Here is a 21,889-nt window from a genome sequence, read left to right as displayed (position 1 = left end):
ACACAAAGACAGTAAGCCTTTCACGGACACGAAGACCTAAGTAACTGGTTAGGGCGATATATGAGAGTCCTTTGCAATTAAAACTGGTGTTCCCCTAGGACTGTGGTTCCCAACCTGGGGCTAATTACCACCTGAGAGGTAAAATCAAATTTTCTGAGGGGTAAAAACAAAAGGGTTTGATTGTGATTCGGTCATGAAACTAAATTATTTTTAGAAGATCTTTACTACTATCAGAGTTTTGTAATATTGATATTGACTATGTAAGTTATCAATCATTATTTTTTTCTAAGTTACCAGCATTATGGAGACTACAGGTTTCTCACACAGCTGTGATTACTCCACCACCGTGACATACACTACTGGCCATTAAAATTGCTACACCAAGAAGAAATGCAGATGATAAACGGGTATTCATTGGACTAACATATTATACTAGAACTGACATGTGATTACGTTTGCACGCAGTTTGGGTGCATAGATCCTGAGAAATGAGTACCCAGTACCACCACATCTGGCCATAATAACGGCCATGATACACCTGGGCATTGAGTCAAACAGAGCTTGGATGGCGTGTACAGGTACAACTGCCCATGCAGCTTCAATACGATAACACAGTTCATCAAGAGTAGTGACTGGCGTATTGTGACGAGCCAGTTGCTCGGCCACCATTGACCAGACGTTTTCAATTGGTGAGAGATCTGAAGAATGTGCTGGCCAGGGCAGCAGTCGAACATTTTCTGTATCCAGGAAGGCCCATACAGGACCTGCAATTATGCATTATCCCGCTGAAATGTAGGATTTCGCAGGGATCGAGTGAAGGGTAGAGCCACGGGTCGTAACACATTTGAAATGTAACGTCCACTGTTCAAAGTGCCGCCAATGCGAACAAGAGGTAACCGAGACGCGTAACCAATGGCACCCCATACCATCACGCCGGGTGATACGCCAGTATGGCTATGACGAATACACGCTTCCAATGTGCGTTCACAGCGATGTCGCCATACACGGATGCGACCATCATGATGCTGTAAACAGAACCTGGATTCATCCAAAACAATGACGTTTTGCCATTCGTGCACCCAGGTTCGTCGTTTAGTACACCATCGCAGGCGCTCCTGTCTGCGATGCAGCGTCAAGGGTAACCGCAGCCATGCGGATAAGATGCCTGTCATCTCGACTGCTAATGATACGAGGCCGTTGGGATCCAGCACGGCGTTCCGTATTACCCTCCTGAACCCACGGATTCCATATTCTGCTAACAGTCATTGGATCTCGACCTACGCGAGCAGCAATGTCGTGATACGATAAACCGCAATCGCGATAGGCAATTCGACCTTTATCAAAGTCAGAAACGTGATGGTACGCATTTCTTCTCCTTACACGAGGCATTACAACAACGTTTCACCAGGCAACGCCGGTCAACTGCTGTTTGTGTATGAGAAATCGGTTGGAAACGTTTCTCGTGTCAGCACGTTGTAGGTGTCCCCACCGGCGCCAACCTTGTGTGAATTTTTTACTATGATAGCAATGAAAGTAAAAACAAGTAGTTGCAAAGTCCAGGATTTAATAAAAATATTGTTGTTGAAACAAGTAACTAAATGCATCTGGAGCATAATTTATGATGTGCACTTACTGAAAACAACTCAAATACAATGAAGCGCCAAAGAAACTATTCAAATACAGAGATATGTAAAAAGGCAGAACACTGAACTGCGGTCGGCAACGCCTATACGAGGTGCATGCAAGTTCTAGGGCCCCCGATTTTTTTTTTTTTTTCTAATTAACTACTCACCCGAAATCGATGAAACTGGCGTTACTTCTCGACGTAATCGCCCTGCAGACGTACACATTTTTCACAACGCTGACGCCATGATTCCATGGCAACGGCGAAGGCTTCTTTAGGAGTCTGTTTTGACCACTGGAAAATCGCTGAGGCAATAGCAGCACGGCTGGTGAATGTGCGGCCACGGAGAGTGTCTTTCATTGTTGGAAAAAGCCAAAAGTCACTAGGAGCCAAGTCAGGTGAGTAGGGAGCATGAGGAATCACTTCAAAGTTATTATCACGAAGAAACTGTTGCGTAACGATAGCTTGATGTGCGGGTGCATTGTCTTGGTGAAACAGCACACGCGCAGCCCTTCCCGGACGTTTTTGTTGCAGTGCAGGAAGGAATTTGTTCTTCAAAACATTTTCGTAGGATGCACCTGTTACCGTAGTGCCCTTTGGATTTCAATGGGTAAGGATTACGCCCTCGCTGTCCCAAAACATGGGCACCATCATTTTTTCAGCACTGGCGGTTACCCGAAATTTTTTTGGTGTCGGTGAATCTGTGTGCTTCCATTGAGCTGACTGGCGCTTCGTTTCTGGATTGAATAATGGCATCCACGTCTCATCCATTGCCACAACCGACGAAAAGAAAGTCCCATTCGTGCTGTCGTTGCGCGTCAACATTGCTTGGCAACATGCCACACGTGCAGCCATGTGGTCGTCTGTCAGCATTCGTGGCAGCCACCTGGATGACACTTTTCGCATTTTCAGGTCGTCATGCAGGATTGTGTGCACAGAACCCACAGAAATGCCAACTCTGGAGGCGATCTGTTCAACAGTCATTCGGCGATCCCCCAAAACAATTCTCTCCACTTTCTCGATCATGTCGTCAGACCGGCTTGTGCGAGTCTGAGGTTGTTTCGGTTTGTTGTCACACAATGTTCTGCCTTCATTAAACTGTCACACCCACGAACGCACTTTCGACACATCCATAACTCCATCACCACATGTCTCCTTCAACTGTCGATGAATTTCAATTGGTTTCACACCACGGAAATTCAGAAAACGAATGATTGCACGCTGTTCAAGTAAGGAAAACGTCGCCATTTTAAGTATTTAAAACAGTTCTCATTCTCGCTGCTGGCGGTAAAATTCCATCTGCCGTACGGTGCTGCCATCTCTAGGACGTATTGACAATGAACGCGGCCTCATTTTAAAACAATGCGCATGTTTCTATCTCGTTCCAGTCCGGAGAAAAAAAATCAGAGGCCTTAGAACTTGAATGGACCTCGTATAAGACGACAAGTGTCTGGAGCAGTAGCTAGATCGGTTACTGCTGCTACAATGGCAGGTTATCAAGATTTAAGCGAGTCTGAACGTGGTGTTATAGTCGGCGCACGAGCCATGGGACACAGCATCTCCGAGACAGCGATGAAGTGGGGATTTTCCTGTACGACCATTTCACGAGTGTACCGTGAATATCAGGAATCCGGTGAAACGTCAGATCTCCGACATCGCTGCGGCCCGGAAAAGTATCTGCAAGAACGAGACCGACGATGGCTGAAGAGAATCGTTCAGCGAGACAGAAGTGCATCCCTTCTGGAAATTGCTGCAGATTTCAATGCTGGGCCATCAACAACTGTCAGCGTGCGAATCGTTCAGCGAAACATGATCGATATGGGTTTTCAGAGTCGAAGGCCCACTCGTGCACCATTGACGACTGCACGACACGTAGTTTTACGCCTCGCCTGGGCCCGCCAACACTGACATTGGACTGTTGATTCCAGGAGACATGTTGCCTGGTCGGACGAGTCTCGTTTCAGATTGTATCGAGTGGATGGACGCGTACGGGTATGGAGACAACCTGATGAATCCATGGACCCCGCCTGTCACCAGGGGACTGTTCAAGCTGGTGGAGGCTCTGAAGTGGTGTGTCGTGGGTGCAGTTGGAGTGATATGGGACCCCTGATACGTCTAGATACGACTCTGACAGGTGACACGTATGTAAGCATCCTGTCCGAACACTTGCAGCTATTCATGTCTATTATGCATTCCGACGGACGTGAGCAATTCCAACAGGACAATGCGACACCACACATGTCCACAACTGCTAGAGAGAGGCTCTAGGAACACTCTTCTGAGTTTAAACACTTCCGCTGGCTACCAAACTCCCCAGACATGAATATTATTGAGCATATCTGGGATGTCTTGCAACGTGCTGTTCAGAAGAGATCTCCACCCCCTCGTACTGTTACGGATTTAAGGACAGCCCTGCAGGATTCATGGTGTCAGTTCCCTCCAGAACTACTTCGGCATTAGTCGAGTCCATGCCACGGCGTGTTGTGGCACTTTGGCGTGCTAGCTGGGGCCTACACGATATTAGACAGGTGTACCAGTTTCTCTGCCTCTTCAACGTATAAAAATAGTTGTTAGACAAAAGCATTACCTATTGTTTCATTGACTGATTAGTTTATGACTTAAAAAAACACCCAGAAAACAAAATATGATTGATCTTTCACTATTTTCAGAATAAAAAGTGTTCAATGAAAGTTCTTTTTCATTCTGATGCTTAGTTAGGTGTTACACTTGTTGATGGTGGGGTACTGTCTAAGATCTGGTTTCACTTGTGGTTAATGGTCTAAGAAAGGTTTGGAAACACTGACCTAGGATATTCAACCATATCGTACAAGGAAACCACACAGTAATACCATTTTTGATTTTTTTGTATTTATTATATGAAGTTCAGGACTAAAATATCAATATTCAAAAGCTGTTTCATGCAACTCTCAAAAATTCTCGAGAAAATTGTCTGTGGAGTGTTCTGAGCGCCTTTAATGTTTAAAAACTAATGACATGTTTTCGATGGGATGCATGGCTACGTGGTAGAACGCTCGCCTACAATGTGGGACGCCAGGTTCGATACTCGATCGATGCAAACTTCTAAACAATGGTGCTTGTTCCACGAGCATAAACTACGAGAGGATACCAAAAAGAAACCGAACTAAATTCGTAGGGGGCATAGCTTTTGTAATAGCGCTTTTCGCCACAAGGAACGCAGAGAGCGAACATTCCAGAGTCGGTAAGCTGGGTGCTTTTGTTGAAGATAGTCAGATCAGTTTCAGCAGAGTTTATACTGACAATTGTTTTGTTTGATTGTCGTTTTTACAATGGCTGATTTTCGCGAACAGCGTGCGGCGGTGAAATTCTGCTTTTTGCTCGGAGAAAGTGGAGCTGAAACTCTTGTAACGTTAAAAACGGCGTACAACGACGATGCTACAGGGAAAACTCAAGTGTTTGAGTGGTTTCGCCGTTTCAAAAATGCTGAAATATCAGCTGATGGGATGGTGCATTCTGGTCGTCCTTTCACGGCCGAACACGTGAAAATGTTGAAAACATTCGTGCAATCATCAACTAACATCGACGACGAACCATTGAAGAAACTGTGGAGCTGTCGGGACTTGGAGTTCAGTGCAGCTGCACTATGTGATCAAAAGTGTCCGGACACCACCAAAAACATACGTTTTTGATATTAGGTGCATTTTGTTACCACCTACTGCATGTACTCCATATCAGCGACCTAAGTAGTCATTAGACTCGTGAGAGAGCAGAAAGGGGCGCTCCACGGAACTTACGGACTTAGAACGTGGTCAGGTGATTGGGTGTCACTTGTGTACGCGAGATTTCCACATTTCCTAGGTCCACTGTTTCCGGTATGATAGTGAAGTGGAAACGTGAAGGTGCACGTACAGCACAAAAGCGTACAGGCCGACCTCGTCTGTTGACTGACAGATCGCCGACAGTTGAAGAGGGTCGTAATGTGTAATAGGCAGACATCTATCCAGACCCATCACACAGGCATTCCAAATTGCATCAGGATCCACTGCAAGTACTATGACAGTTAGGCGGGAGGTGAGAAAACTTGGATTTCATGGTCGAGCGGCTGCTCATAAGCCACACATCACGCCGGTAAATGCCAAACGACGCCTCGCTTGGTGTAAGCAGCGTAAACATTGGAAGATTGAACAGTGGAAAAACGTTATGTGGAGTGACGAATCACGGTACACAACGTGGCAATCCGATGGCAGGGTGTGGGTATGACGAATGCCTGGTGAACGTCTTCGGCCAGCATGTGTAGTGCCAACAGAAAAATTCGGAGGCGGTGGTATTATGATGTGGTCGTGTTTCTCATGGAGGGGGCTTGCACCCCATGTTGGTTTGCGTGGCACTATCGCAGCACAGGCCTACATTGATGTTTTGAGCACCTTCTTGCTTCGCACTGTTGAAAAGCAATTCGGGGATGGCGATTGCATCTTTCAACACATCGAGCACCTGTTCATAATGCACGGCCTGTGACGGAGTGGTTACGTGGAATAACATCCCTGTAATGGACTGGCCTGCACAGAGTCCTGACCTGAATCCTATAGAAAACCTTTGGGATGTTTTGGAACACCAACTTCGAGCCAGGCCTCATCGACCGACATCGATACCTCTCCTCAGTGCAGCACTCCGCGAGGAATGGGCTGTCATTCCCCAAGAAACTTTCCAGCACCTGATTGAACGTATGCCTGCCAGAGTGGAAGCTGTCATCAAGGCTAAGGGTGGGCCAACACCATACTGAAGTCCAGCATTACCGATGGATGGCGCCACGAACGTGTAAGTAATTTTCAGCCAGGTGTCCGGCAGAAGATTTGGGAATGAAAATGGTGGCTGCCAAATTATTTCCGTGACTGCTGACAGCTAAACAAAAACAAGGTCGCGTAGAAGTCGCATGTCCAGAAATGATCCAAACTTTCTTTTCAAAAATTATCACTGGTGACGAAACTTGGTGCTATGCTTACGATCCTAAATCGAGGTAACAATCAAGCCAGTGGAAGATTTCAAGTTCGCCTCGCCCCGAGAAAGCTCGTCAATTGAAATGAAACTTTAAAACAATACTGATTTGTTTGTTTGGATGTGAGAGGACTCATCCATTCAGAGTTTGTTCCCCGAAGTCAGACAGTTAACCAGGCTTTCTACTGGAAATTTGAAAAGATTGCACAACAGTGCGCGGCGGAAGCTGACTGTTATGTGGCAAGTCGGGTGATTGGTTTTCCCATCATGACAATGCCCCTGCTCACACACCACTGTCTGTGTGACAAATTTCTTGACCAATAACAGTATGACTCTTGTTCCTCACGCCTCACACACAGCCGACCCTGCACCGAGCGATTTTTTTTAGTCTGTAGAAAAGAGACATGAAAAGAATGCGTTTTGCAGATGTTGCTGAAATGAACGAAAAAAACGATGGATGTACTGTCAAGCATCACGAAAGACGAATCTAAACAATGTTTTGAAAAATGGAATAAAAGGTTAGACAAGTGTATTAGTGCAAGTGGAGACTCGTTTGAAGTGCTGAAAATGAGAATAAATAAGTTAGGTTTCTTTCGGCTACCCCGTGGTACATAAAGATGAAAAATATAATTTATGATGTCTTGGTTAAATTTAAACAGACGTTTGTTAACAGTCTTTTACAAAAGATTTGTAATTAAGAAATTATATTTGCAATGAAAACTGTTTTTTGTGTGCAATATGTTATGAGAAATTCGAAGACGAGCATTTTTCATAAAACTGACGATTATATATGTGTAAGTTAGTATATGTTTGATGAATGTCATATTTAAGTGATATAGGCATTAGAACTGAACGAAAAAATCGAAAAACATATGACCAAAAGAAGAGTTGAACCAGCGAACCAGGCATTACGAGTCTCGAGGGTTACAGATTTTCTTCCATCTTTACGTATTGCACACTTCATAGAAATGCTTGTAGAACATGCACATTTGTTTAAAAATTTGCGTCAGCATCAAATCGAACCTAGGATCCCAAATGGAAAGTGACCATTCTACCACAGCACCATACAGCCTGTTGAAAAATCGAACTTATTTTAGGGTATTAAAGGCACAAACGATTTGGGGTTACTAACAGACAATGAAATCACGGCAATAAAACCGATAAAAGTTCTAAATGAATACGCTGAAAAATGCTGGCTTAGATTTTTCTTTTAAAAATTAGTTAATCTATACTAAAACATGCTGAAATTAAACCCAAAGTACGACCAAATCAGGAAGGATCACGCCAATAGCGTCGAATATGCTTAGAGAATTTCCCTAAGCACGTCCGACGTTACCTGAATGACATCATTCCAAGACGTTGGACTGGAAGAAGAGGAGCAGAAGATGAATTTCATTGCCCGTAGCCTCCCAGGTCTCCAGAGCTCACAGCTCGTGAATTTTATCCGTGAGGTTGCGTAAAAGACTACGTTTTTATCCCCCCTATGCGTGTCACTTTTGAGACTCTGCGACGTCGCATTGTTGAAGCTGTGAATTCGATAACGAGTGACCAGCTGCTTCGTGTGTGGCAGGATGTGACCGACCGTTTTGATATTTGTCACGGAACACGTGGTGCTCACATTGAATGCATAAAAATTTGAGCTTTGCTTTTTCCATGAACACTGGAATTGTGTTTCTGTCTTTTGTAATCTGTATGTAATGAATGTCTCAAATCTGTTCCTTCTTTTTGAATAGCCCAGTATTTCGCTCAGACTGGCTGAACTATGATGAATTAAATTCCCCCACAGTTGTGTAAACGATGCCACTTCGATCTAGCGCTAAGTGACGGAATTCCTTGGAACGTACACGCAGCAACCCCACATTAACGGTAGCTCACGCTGGACTAGCACTGTAGTCGGGCGGGTTTACGCCTATCTTCTGAACCTTTGCTACTGTCAGCATAGTTTCCCTTAAGAGATGCAATGAATTACTAGGCTGTCAACCACTGCTCTCGTAATATATGTAACTTCTCTCATCAGCTGTATTCCTAACATTTTTGACAGTCATAATTCGCCTTGATACTTTGTTCCCTTACCATCTGCGCCCGTCCTGTCCGCCTCTCCCCCACCCTCACCTACCTTGGCCTTACCGTTGACCGTCATCTCACCTGGATCCCTCATCTCCGCTCTATCCAATCCAAAGCCCACAACCACCTCCGACTCCTCAATCTCTTCTCTGGCTGGACGTGGGGGTTGAATCCCTCTACCATCCTCCAAAACCTACAAATCCTTAATCCATCACTTCCTTTGTTATGCCAGTCCCGCCCTAATATCCGTCTCCCCCAGATTCTATAAGCCCCTCCAGATCCTCGAGCACCATGCACTCCACCTCGCCTTCCGCATACGCCTCCTGTCCCCCACGCGAATCCTCTATGACCTGATTCCTTTCCCCCACCTGCTCCTATTCCTCAAACACATCTGCATACTCTACACCTCCCGCCGCCTTCATCCCCCTCATACCCTGGTTGCTCCTCTCCTCTCCAACCCTCGCCCTCTGCCGCGCCCCTTCACTGTTGTGTCTCCCCTACCCTCCATCTCTACACCCTTCATCTCCTTTCCCAAGATGGCTTCCGTCAACTGCCCCTCCCGGATGATGCCTTCTCTCCCTCCATTTATCCCTCCTATCAACTCTGATCATCTCCTCCTCGTTTCCTCAGTCCTTTCAAAAAAATGGCTCTGAGCACTATGGGACTCAACTTCTGAGGTCATAAGTCCCCTAGAACTTAAAACTACGTAAACCTAACTAACCTAAGGACATCACACACATCCATGCCCGAAGCAGGATTCGAACCTGCGACCGTAGCGTCTGTCCTTTCATTGGGCTCCCTCTTCCCCCCCTTCCATCCTGTTTTTCCCCGCCTACCCTCTGTCTGCCTCCCTTCTCTCCCCCGAGTCCTTTTGCATTCTCCTCCTCTGCCTTTCCCCACTCCCTCTCGTGTCTGCCCTGTTCCCCCCTTCTGAGTCCTCTCCCTCCATCGGTTCCCTCCCCCCTTTCGTTTTTACTCTCCTCGCCCCCCTTTTTTCCTCTCATCTGTCCAGGTCTCCCCCCATCCGCCCTTGCCTGTGGTGTGTCATCTTCGTACTGACTTTTTAATGCAGTGTTTCCAGTGATTGTTAAGTGTTGTGTGTCTTTTCCGTAGTGTTGCGAATGTGATTTTTATATCTCTTACCAACAGAAACCAGGCTGTCGCCTAGTTTTTTTAATTGCCTGTCTACTATTTTCCCTGTCTGCTTCCTGTGCATTTTATTATCATTGCCCACCTTTTGTTTTATGTTTTAACTTTCCACAATTTTCCGCTGTTTTACAGTTTACGTCACCGTTTTATCGCCTGCTTTTATTGTTTCTTATCTTCTTATGTTTTAAAAATTCTGTAGGCTGAAGAGCAGCGTAATAAGCTGCTGCCAGCCCGCCCCCTTCAGGGAGAGGGGGGGGGGGGGGATCGAAATCCAATAAAGGAAAAAAAAACAAAAAGACACTTTGTATAGCCATGTGTCGCTCTGAAACACAGACAGCACACGTTGGGTGCGTGTGTGTCACACCATTTGCTATACAATGTGCCACTATCTCGAATTGTAGAGTATAAAAGAAGCTCGGACCACCAGACTGCAATGCCGCTGCTGTCCACTTTCTAAACGACCCGCATTGCAGGATATATCAGTTACCAAGCTAATAAGAACAGACTTTTACGTATACAATTAATGTTTAAGGGAGTATAAGGTGAAATGCAGGAAAACGTCACATTAAAAATTTACCTCTCGCTGGACTGGCACTCAGCAGGACGATCGGCAAGTTGCCGTAGCTTTCAGCTCCCCTGATTGCGACGAGATGTCATTCCAAAAGCCGAATTACTAAGGGACAAATAAGACTTATCTCTCCAGAGAACATTTCTGGCATACACTGCTTCAAATGTTTAAGTAATATGAAAATGATGATATTCAGTTTCCTAAAGTTATTATATGGCTTTTAATGTTGCGGCCTGCAAACAAATTTACCACTGCACCAGCAAGGCGTCAGGCCATAGGGAAGGATGGCCAGGTGGCTACTATACTACATTTACAGAACCATCACTGATCATGATTTATCGATGAAATTGAAGTACGATTAAGACACAAAAAATAATAATTCATTTGAAAACAAAGTATAGTTTCCAAAATGAAGCCTGCAGTGTGTCTCAGAACGAAAGTTTACAGTCAGCACGGGTCACTAGTTTTGACTTTGGGTAGTAATCTTTGATACCAAAAAATTCGAAAAGAATAGAAAGGTGGGGCTGGGGATTTGCTTGCAAAGACAAGAAAACAACATGTGGAGGAGAGTATCGCCTGGAGAGCAAGACTTAGGTATGAGTGTAACGACCCTGAAATGGATGTGGGTGCTTTGGGTAGCATGGTGAATGGATTTTAGCTACAGTGAGGAAATTATCTCCCAGATATAAGGAGATACCAAAACACTGAGACAATGATCTCACAGAGGGTAGGCAGCCGACACTAGGAAACGTGCTGTGGCAGCCACATGCCCTCATCCGAGGGGAGTACACGAGGCCTGCATTTCACCCTGCAATTTGGTGGGCAAACGATTAGTTAATACTGTACCCTGCTGCACGTATCTTTCCGTTAAAAAAACATTCCACCTACCTGAAGATAAATGATTACTTAAATCAAATCAGCTGCCGTTTTTAAATAAGTAAAAACTCATAAAACATAATTCACTAATTGTGGTTATTACGAGGGTCACTCCAAAAGAAATGCACACTTTTTTTTAAATCCATGTTTTATTCTACATGTTTGAAAGGTTGACAGTGTGTAGATACATCCTTTAGGAACAATATTTTCATTTCTCCACATAATTTCCATCCCTCTCAACTGCCTTACGCCGTCTTGGAACCAGCGCCTGTATATCCGCACGGAAAAATTCTGGACCAACCTGTTGGAGCCACTGTTTGGCAGCGTGCACAAGGGAGTCATCATCTTCAAACATTGTTCCACGAAGAGAGTTTTTCAGATTCCCAAAGAGATGATAGTCACATGGAGCCAAGTCAGGACTGTAAGGCGGGTGTTTCAGTGTTGTCCAACCGAGTTTTGTGATCGCTCCCATGGTTTTTTGACTGACATGTGGCCGTGTATTGTCGTGCAACAGCAAAACATCCTGCTTTTGCCGGTGTGGTCGAACACGACTCAGTCGAGCTTGACGTTTCTTCAGTGTCGTCACATATGCATCAGGATTTATGGTGGTTCCACTTAGCATGATGTCCACAAGAAATAGTCCTTCAGAATCGAAAAACACCGTAGCCATAACTTTTCCAGCAGAAGGTGTGGTTTTGAATTTTTTTTTTTTTTTTTTTTTTTTTGGTTGGGTGAATTTGCATGATGCCACTCCATTGATTGCCTCTTCGTCACTGGTGAAAAATGATGGAGCCATGTTTCATCACCTGTCACAGTTCTTCCAAGAAATTCATCTCCACCATTCTCGTACTGTTCCAAAAGTTCGCTGCATACCGATTTTCTTGTTTCTTTGTGAGCCACCGTCAACATCGTGGGAACCCACCTGGTACAAACCTTTTTTAGCGCAAACACTTTCAGTATTTTGCAATCACTACCTTCCCCTATCCCAACGTAGCGTGACAATTCGTTCACTGTGATGCGTCTGTCAGCAGTCACCAATTCGTTAACTCTCTGCACATTGTCTGGAGTGCGTGCAGTACGAGGCCTGCCGCTGTGAGGACAATCCTCAATATTTCCGTGCCCGCTTTCATCACGTAACCTGCTTGCCCACCTGCTTGCGATCGACAGCCGCATCTCCATACACCTTTATCAACCTCTTGTGGATGTTTCCCACTGTCTCGTTTTCACAGCACAGGAATTCTATGACAGCACTTTGCTTCTGACGAACGTCAAGTGTAGCAGCCATCTTGAAGACATGCTGTGACGGCGCCACTCACGGGAACAGGTTGAACTAAATTGGAAAACAAGCGGGAATGATGTAACTACACACTGTATAACTTTCACACACGCAGAATGAAAACTGTATTTTTACAAAAATAGTGTGCATTTCTTTTGAAGTAACCCTCGTATAAGATGTACTAGAAATGACACAACTTCCCAGGAGCAAAATATGATGATCTCATATGTCCATATGAGGTTTCTAAAGCAGTTTCTACGTGGATACTGCTGGAAGTTTCACTGCTGTAGGTCTGTTACGTTATTGTTCAATGCTGTACTGAGTAGAACGTTGTGTCGCAAACTTTGCGAATTTCGAGATGGCAGAGTTAGAGGAGCAACACGTCTGCATTAGATCTTGCGTAAAACTCAGGAAAACATTTACAGAGACACACCAAATGATGGAGGCTACAGTGATGAGTGCTTAAGCCATACTCAGTGTTACGAATGGTTCACGCTGTTTAAAAATGCTCGGACGGAAGTTAAAGATGGCGCTCATTCAGTACGCCCTTCGAGATCTACAGAGGACGCTCATGTCAGAAACGTCAACGAAATTGTGCGTGCCAAACGAAGAGTGGCTGTCCCAGAGATTGCCGAAGAATGCAACGTTTCGGTTGGATTATGTCACGAAATCCTGACATGGAATGCATCGCGTTGCCCACGGCTCATGAGTCAAGACCAGAAAGACCTTCACCTCGCGATCTGTGAAGAGCTTTTGGATCGCGCAAGTAAGAATGAGATGTTCCTTAAGAGAACAGTAAATGGCTATGAGACGTTGGTCTACGGTTATGGTGTTGAGACCAAGATTCAATCTTCACAGTGGGTCGTAAACGGTTCTCAAAGACCAAAAAGGTCTCGTCGGGGCAAATGTCAAAGTCATGCTGATAGTTTTTTTGACTTTGAAGGAATAGTTCATCATGAATTCATGCCACAGGGACAAACTATTAATCGGTGGTACTATCGGGACGTGTTGCGACGCCTGCGAGGAAATGTGAGAAGGAAACGGCTTGAAATATGGCGCGACAGTCCGCGCCTATTGCATCACGATAACGCACCCGACAATTCATCACTACTGATGCGTGACGATTGGACAAGAAACGAAATCTCTGTGCAGCCTCATCCTTCGTACTCTCCAAATCTGGCCCCTGCGGACTTTTATTTCAAAAATTGAAAACCCTGTTGAAAGGATCTGAAAATGATAGACGAGATAAAAGAAAATTTTCAGACGGCGCTTCGCGCAATCCAGCAGGAGGCGTACCAAGGCTGGTTCCAGAAGTGGAAATCGTTGGGAGCGGTGTATCAGTTGTGGAGGAAAGTATTTCGAAGCAGACCATGCACAATAAGTACACTACTGGCCATTAAAATTGCTACACCACGAATATGACGTGCTACAGACGCGAAATTTAAGCGACAGGAAGAGGATGCTGTGATATGCAAATGATTAGCTTTTCAGAGCATTCACACAAGGCTGGCGCCGGTGGCGACACCTACAACGTGCTGACATGAGGAAAGTTTCCAACCGATTTCTCATACACAAACAGCAGTTGACCGGCGTTCCCTGGAGAAACGTTGTTGTGATGCCTCGTGTAAGGAGGAGAAATGCGTACCATCTTTGATAAAGGTCGGATTGTAGCCTATCGCGATTGCGTTTTATCGTATCGCGACATTGCTGCTCGCGCTGATCGAGATCCAATGACTGTTAGCAGAATATGGAGTCGGTGGGTTCAGGAGGGTAATACGGAACGCCGTGCTGGATCCCAACGGCCTCGTATCACTAGCAGTCGAGATGACAGGCATGTTACCCGCATGGCTGTAACGGATCGTGCAGCCACGTCTCGATCCCTGAGTCAACAGATGGGGACGTGTGCAAGACAACAACCATGTGCACGAACAGTTCGACGACGTTTGTAGGAGCATGGACTATCAGCTCGGAGACCACAGCTACGGTTACCCTTGACGCTGCATCAAAGACAGGAGCGCCTGCGATGGTGTACTCAACGACGAACCTGGGTGCACGAATGGCAAAACGTCATTTTTTCGGATGAATTCAGTTTCTGTTTACAACATCATGATGGTCGCATCAGTGTTTGGCGACATCACGGTGAACGCACATTGGAAGCGTGTATTCGTCATCGCCATACTGGCGTATGACCCGGCGTGATGGTATGGGGTACCATTGGTTACACGCCTCGGTCACCTCTTGTTCGCATTGACGGCACTGTGAACAGTGGACGTTGCATTTCAGATGTGTTACGACCCGTGGCTCTACGCTTCATTCGATCCCTGCAAAACCCTACATTTCAGCAGGATAATGCAAGACCGCATGTTGCAGGTCCTGTATGGGCCTTTCTGGATACAGAAAATGTTCGACTGCTGCCCTGGCCAGCACATTCTCCAGATCTCTCACAAACTGAAAACGTCTGGTCAATGGTGGCCGAGCAACTGGTTCGTCACAAAACGCCAGTCACCACTCTTGATGAACTGTGGTACCGTGTTGAAGCTGCATGGGCAGCTGTACCTGTACACGTCATCAAAGCTCTGTTTGACTCAATGCCCAGGCGTATTAAGGCCGTTATTACGGCCAGAGGTGGTTGTTCTTGGTACTGATTTCTCAGGATCTATGCACCCAAATTGCGTGAAAATGTAATCACATGTCAGTTCTAGTATAATACATTAGTCCAATGAATACCCGTTTATCATCTGCATTTCTTCTTGGTGTAGCAATTTTAGTGGCAAGTGGTGGACTTTCGTAGGAACCGCGCCTTTATATTGATTTCCGTTACTGTGTGTTTTTACATTGTACCATAGGATACTGAAACTAAGACAATCCTTCTGCTGGATATAGATGGTCTCTAGCCCAATGGGTATCCAATACACTAGATCCTACCTTTCTATCACCAATAGAACCTGAGGATGTGTCCTGAAAAATCCCGTTTTTATGCGCGGCGTTTTTGGACTATTAGGTAGCGCATGTACCGATAAGTATCAAAATTCTCCAAAGGTTTGGAAAAATCAGAAACATCACGGAGACAAGGACGAGTGTGAGTTGGAGTCCTGGAATAATAAGAAACAACAAAGAAAGAAGAGGGGCTGAAGTTGTGAGGCGACCCCGTCGGTCGAGACGGAGACGGCCGAGCAGGAAGTGAGACGTACCCCTCGTTGTCTATGACGGCGCCGCCCATGTCGCCCCAGCACATGGCGTACGTCGTGTTGACGCCGCAGAGCGCGTTCTGGCCCAGGCGGTAGGCGGGCACCTCCTGGCTGCACATCTCGCCGCACTCCAGCGTCACACTCGCGCTGCCCAGCACGTGCGCAGAGTCCCCTTCGAACGTCTCGCCGAAGCCCATCATGATGCCCACCCTGGGCTCGTCCCACCTGCCACAACACAAACCCATCATCGTGCCGTCGCTGGGCCCGCTCCACACGTCACAAACCGAACCCTCGCTCACCTCACTACAACGCAGCACCCACACCTTCTGGGAGCACGTCGAGCCTAAAATTCACCTATGAACGAGGACAGTACTCGATACTGTAATGAATTTTGCCACCTCACAGCTTTCGTACCTCAACTGAAACATTAAATCCCGTATAAATTTCGGCCTGACCTGAGTTAAATACGTACTTAATGGGGGTAGGACGTCAAACGGGCTGACTTGGAGCAGGAGAGGCACCACAGGACATTTTAATTTCCACTGTCTATACTTTTACAAGTAAATTCATAAAACTTTGTCAGCATGACCAGGAAGGATTCAGGATTCACACTCATAGCAGAGGAAGTTCAAAAGCATGACAAATTTTTTTTTTTACATGTGAAATTTCATCATTTTTTCACTTACTACTGACTGCATTCGTTGCTATAGGTACACTTTTCTTCATAAGTAAGAGAGACTGTTCGATGAATTTTGCACAGCATACAAACCATACTTACAGGTGTCCGAAACTCTAGAATCTATTTAATTTATGAAAAAATGAATGAGCTGTTACGTTTTAAACCTTATGTTTATAAAAAAAAATTAAATTTTGTAGTTAATTATCTCAATTTTTACCACAGTCTTTAATAGATTTGGAAAATTCTAGAGTTTCATACACCTGTAAGTATGGTTTGTATGCTGTGCAAAATTAATCAAAGAATCTCTCTTACTTGTGAAGAAAGATGTACCTACAGCAACAAATGCAGCCAATAGTAAGCGAAAAAATGATGAAATTTCACATGCAAAAAAAACTTATTTTCTTATGTTTTTGAACTTCCACTGCTATGAGTGTGATTCCCGAATCCTTCCTGGTCATGCTGACAAAGTTTTATGAATTTATTTGTAAAAGTGTAGACAGTAGAAAATAAAATGTCCTGTGGTGCCTCTCCTGCTCCAAGTCGGCCCGTTTGACGTCCTACCCCCCTTAAATTATATACAGGGTAAAAAGTATTTAAACCGACAAACTCTGGGAGGTTGTAGGGGACATCAAAACAAATATTTTTCCCTAATGTCATTTTTTTCCTATGAGGATTATTTAAACCGGTGGAGGCCATATTACGCTCTTCAGTTGTAGGCAACTGCTGTCCACCAGTGTAGTAGTGCATTGTTTCTGTTTACTAATGGAGCGATACACCTGGAGTACAGACATGGTTGGTGCGTACTACGTAGCGCACCACAACGGACGAGCTGCACAGCGGGTTTATAAACAATAATATCCCAATCGCCGCATCCCGAATCATACGACCTTTGCTGCTGTGTACCAACGTCTGCGTGAGACCGGATGATTTAGCAGATTACCTGGACAGGGACGCCGTCGCACGGTAAAACGCTCAAAGTTGAGGAAGCTGTCTTGCAGCATGTGGAGTGGGATCCTTCAATCAGCACTCGTGCAATTGCACGTAACATGGGGACGAATCAGACGAATGTAAGAACAGTCCTTCGAGAGCAATTGTTACGTCCATTTCCCTTACAGCGTGTCCACAACCTGGAACCAGTTGATTATCCACCCAGAGCACAGTTTCCACAGTGGTACCTGGAACAGTGTGAAATGCATCCTAAATTTCCATCCTCTGTGTTGTTTACCGAGGAAGCAATGTTCGGTCGTGATGGAGTCTTCAACATGCACAATTCGCATGTTTGGAATGAGGATAACCCACATGCCACAGTTACTAGCGCTCATCAAGTGTGGTTCTACGTTAATGTACGGGCCGGTGTTGTTGGGGACTGTTTAATTGGGCCGTATCTGCTACACAGGCCATTAAATGGCAGGTACTACTGGAATTTTCTCGCCAGAGCATTGCCAGAATTGCTGGAAAACGTCCCGCTCCCTACAAGACAATGCATGTGGTTCCAACATGACGGGGCGCCGGCACATTTCGGTCATCGTGTGCGTCGATTCCTGGACCGATGGTTCCCGGAAACGTGGATTGGCAGTGGCAAAGTGTTTGTTGGATTAATTAATTTGCCGCCAGAGAAATCTTCCTCTGCCGGTTTAAACACTCCTCATAGGAAAAAATGACATTAGGGAAAAATATTTGTTTTGAAGTCCCCTACAACCTCCCAGAGTTTGTCGGTTTAAATACTTTTCACACTGTATATGTCACATCTAAAGACAATATTGCATACGTATATTTGATCATCAAAACACTATTTTTCTGACAATATAATTTTATTTTTCATATCGATTCATTTAGCAACATCGATCTTGAACCATGAAAATTAGTAATCACAACTGTTACTTGATAATTGAATCGACAATTATACAAAGACCGGAAGCTGATAGTTCTAACAGTGTCGAAATTTACAAACTTAATTATTAATTATTAGGCGCATAAACTTTTATATAAATATTTCCTGAAAACATTATGTAAATTATACCTCAAAAGTAATTTCAATTAAGACAGTCATAATAAAATCATTTGAACTACATCCTCTTCTAGAAGGATCTGGAAGCTATGTATGTAATATTTATAAAAATTTTAGGCGCCGAAAGTGCCACAATAGTTTCGGTTATTCAGATTGTTCAAAATGTTCAAATTGTGTGAATTCCTAAGGGACTAAACTGCTGAGGTCATCGGTCCCTAGACTTACACACTACTTAAACTAACTCATGCTAAGAACAATACATCCTCCCACGCTCGAGGTAGGACTCGAACCTCCTGCGGGAGGAGCTGCGCAATCCACGACATGGCGCCTCAAACCGAGCGGCCATACCAGATTGGTTAATGTAGCTATCAAGTTCCTTATGTTGTGTTGCAATGTTGCACGAGGCATTTACTTTACAAGTGATGTTGTAGAAAATGTCAAACGTTATGAATAAATACTAATGATGTCAAAAAGCAAAAATATTCCAGCGACATATATTGAAACAAAAAAACCTTCGACTTACTAATTGGAAAGCATAAACAGGAAACGACACTCTAGACAACGAGACAGCCATACCACGAATAATGAAATTTATCTGCTACTACACTACTGACCATTAAAATTGCTACACCACGAAGATGACGTGCTACAGACGCGAAATTAAACCGTCAGGAAGAAGATGCTGTGATATGCAAATGATTAGCTTCTCAGAGCATTCACACAAGATTGGCGCCGGTGGCGACACCTACAACGTGGTGACATAAGGAAAGTTTCCAACCGATTTCTCATACACAAACAGCAGTTGACCGGCGTTGCCTGGTGAAACGTTGTTATGATACCTCGTGTTAGGAGGAGAAATGCGTACCATCATGTTTCCGACTTTGATAAAGGTAGGACTGTAGCCTGTCGCGATTGCGGTTTATCGTATCGTGTCATTGCTGCTCGCGTTGGTCGAGATGCAATGACTGTTAACAGAACATGGAATCGGTGGGTTCAGGAGGGTAATACGGGACGCCGTGCTGGATCCCAACGGCCTCGGATCACTTGCAGTCGAGATGGCAGGCATCTTATCCGCATGGCTGTAACGGATCGTGCAGCCACGTATCGATCCCTGAGTGAACAGATGTGGACGTTTGCAAGACAACAACCATCTGCACGAACAGCTCGACAACGTTTGCAGCAGCATGGACTATCAGCTCGGAGACCATGGCTGCGGTTACCCTTGACGCTGCATCACAGACAGGAGCGCCTACGATTGTGTACTCAGCGACGAACTGGGTGCACGAATGGCAAAACGTCATTTTTTCGGATGAATCCAGATTCTGTTTACAGCATCATGATGGTCGCATCCGTGTTTGGCGACATCGCGGCGAACACACATTGGAAGCGTGTATTCGTCATCGCCATGCTGGCGTATCACCCAGCGTGATGGTGTGGGATGCCATTTGTTACACGTCTCGGTCACCTCTTGTTAGCATTGACGGCACTTTGAACAGTGGACGTTACATTTCAGATGTGTTACGACCCGTGGCTCTACTCTTCATTCGATCCCTGCGTAACCCTACATTTCAGCAGGATAATGCACGACCGTGTGTTGCAGGTCCTGTACGGGCCTTTCTGGATACAAAAAATGTTCGACTGCTGCCCTGGCCAGCATTTCTCCAGATCTCTCACCAACTGAAAACGTCTGGTCAATGGTGGCCGAGGAACTGGCTCGTCACAATACGCCAGTCACTACTCTTTATGAACTGTGGTATAGCGTTGAAGCTGCATGGGCAGCTGTGCCTGTACACGCCATCCAAGCTTTGTTTGACTCAATGCCCAGGCGTATCAAGGCCGTTATTACGGCCAGAGATGGTTGTTCTGGGTACTGATTTCTCAGGATCGATGCACCCAAATTGCGTGAAAATGTAATCACAAAAAATGGTTCAAATGGCTCTGAGCACTATGGGACTTAACATCTCTGGTCATTAGTCCCCTAGAACTTAGAACTACTTAAACCTAACTAACCTAAGGACATCACACACATCCATGCCCGAGGCAGGATTCGAACCTGCGACCGTAGCAGTCGCGCGGTTCCGGACTGTGCGCCTAGAACCGCTAGGCCACCGAGGCCGGCAAAATGTAATCGCATTTCAGTTCTAGTATAATATCTTTGTCTAATGAATACCCGTTTATTATCTGCATTTCTTCTTGGTGTAGCAATTTTAATGGCCAGTAGTTTCTGCAGTTATGAAATTATGCAGGCTGACTTATTCCACCGTGTACAAACCCTAGAGACTGATTGATGAGAGGATACGGAACATGTCCGGTAACGCATGGTTTCCATGCTAGAGACCATTTATTCAGTCACACCTTGTTACAGAGATTGTGGTCAAATACGCGCTGTACATGCAGCCACAGTTACAGTATGAGCTGAAAATGGTTTCCATGTCTCTCAACGCTTGCGTGTACGCTTCGTAGCATGTTCTGTCTGACACGTTCACATCGGCCGGGCTGCATCCAGTGTCAAACGCAGCATGAATACGCTGCTCCAATGTCTGAACATCTGGAATGGGGTCTGCACGCACGATACTTTTGAGATGGCCTCATAACCAGAAATCGCACAGGTAAAGAGCAGGCCCCCTCGTCCTATCCATCGACCAGGGCAGACACAAATGAGATGCGTCCGGACACTAATGGCGAAGCGGGCTGGAGCACCGTCATGTAGGAGCCACATAACCCTTCGAATCATCAATGGATACTTCTCCCACCAGTGGAGGCAAAGTCACGCTTTAGGAACGCCGATAGTTCCGGTCTGTTAGGCGATGTGGAAGGAAGGCTTGTCCCAAGATACGGTCGCCAGTTATCCCAGCCCACACATTCCTGCTGCATCGATGCTGATGATTCCCCGTCACCATACTATGGTGATTCTGCATACTATCCCACAGATGACTGTTATGAAAGTTGAAGATACCACTTTGTATGAAGGTGGCCTCATCTGTGAATAGGGTGGACGACACAAATCCCGGAATCGTGGTTGCCTGGTGAAGAAACCAGTGAAAATACTGCTCCCGATGTGGAAATTCTGTCACTACTAAGCCCCGCACACGCCGTGGGGAGCTACAATTGTCACGGAGAATGTTCCACACGGTCGTCTGGCTTACCCTGTACTGGCAGGCTAACTGCCTGGTACTGACACGGCTGTCGCCTTCCACAGCGTTAATCTTATTTTCCTCCAAGTCTGGTCTCTCAACATTTCGCGTACGTCCTTCATAATTTCCTGCTCTCTGAACCGACCTTGTCTCGAACAATGGGCGAAACACTGTTGCAAACACTAAATGCAGTTGTTGTTGTCGACGGGGATGGGTCTCCTAATATAACGTTACTGCCCGCCTCCTGTTCAAATGGTTCAAATGGCTCTGAGCACTATGGGACTCAACTGCTGTGGTCATAAGTCCCCTAGAACTTAGAACTACTTAAACCTAACTAACCTAAGGACAGCAC

At 45.4% G+C, this 21,889-nt stretch overlaps 1 protein-coding gene across 1 annotated transcript in view; it reads right to left on the bottom strand.

Moving 5' to 3' along the window:
- Window positions 1-21,889, bottom strand: part of LOC126209880 (trypsin-3-like) — a 70,844-nt gene that overhangs the window by 10,624 nt on the left and 38,331 nt on the right. The window contains exon 3 of the mRNA XM_049939005.1: window positions 15,720-15,941. Coding sequence (XP_049794962.1) covers window positions 15,720-15,941 — 222 coding nt within the window. The remainder of the gene's footprint in view (window positions 1-15,719; window positions 15,942-21,889) is intronic.

Source organism: Schistocerca nitens, chromosome 10 (genome assembly GCF_023898315.1).
Source record: "Schistocerca nitens isolate TAMUIC-IGC-003100 chromosome 10, iqSchNite1.1, whole genome shotgun sequence".
Taxonomy (NCBI): Eukaryota; Metazoa; Arthropoda; class Insecta; order Orthoptera; family Acrididae; genus Schistocerca; species Schistocerca nitens.
Note: the sequence above shows the minus strand (reverse complement) of the source record. Positions and strands in the feature narration are given on the sequence as shown.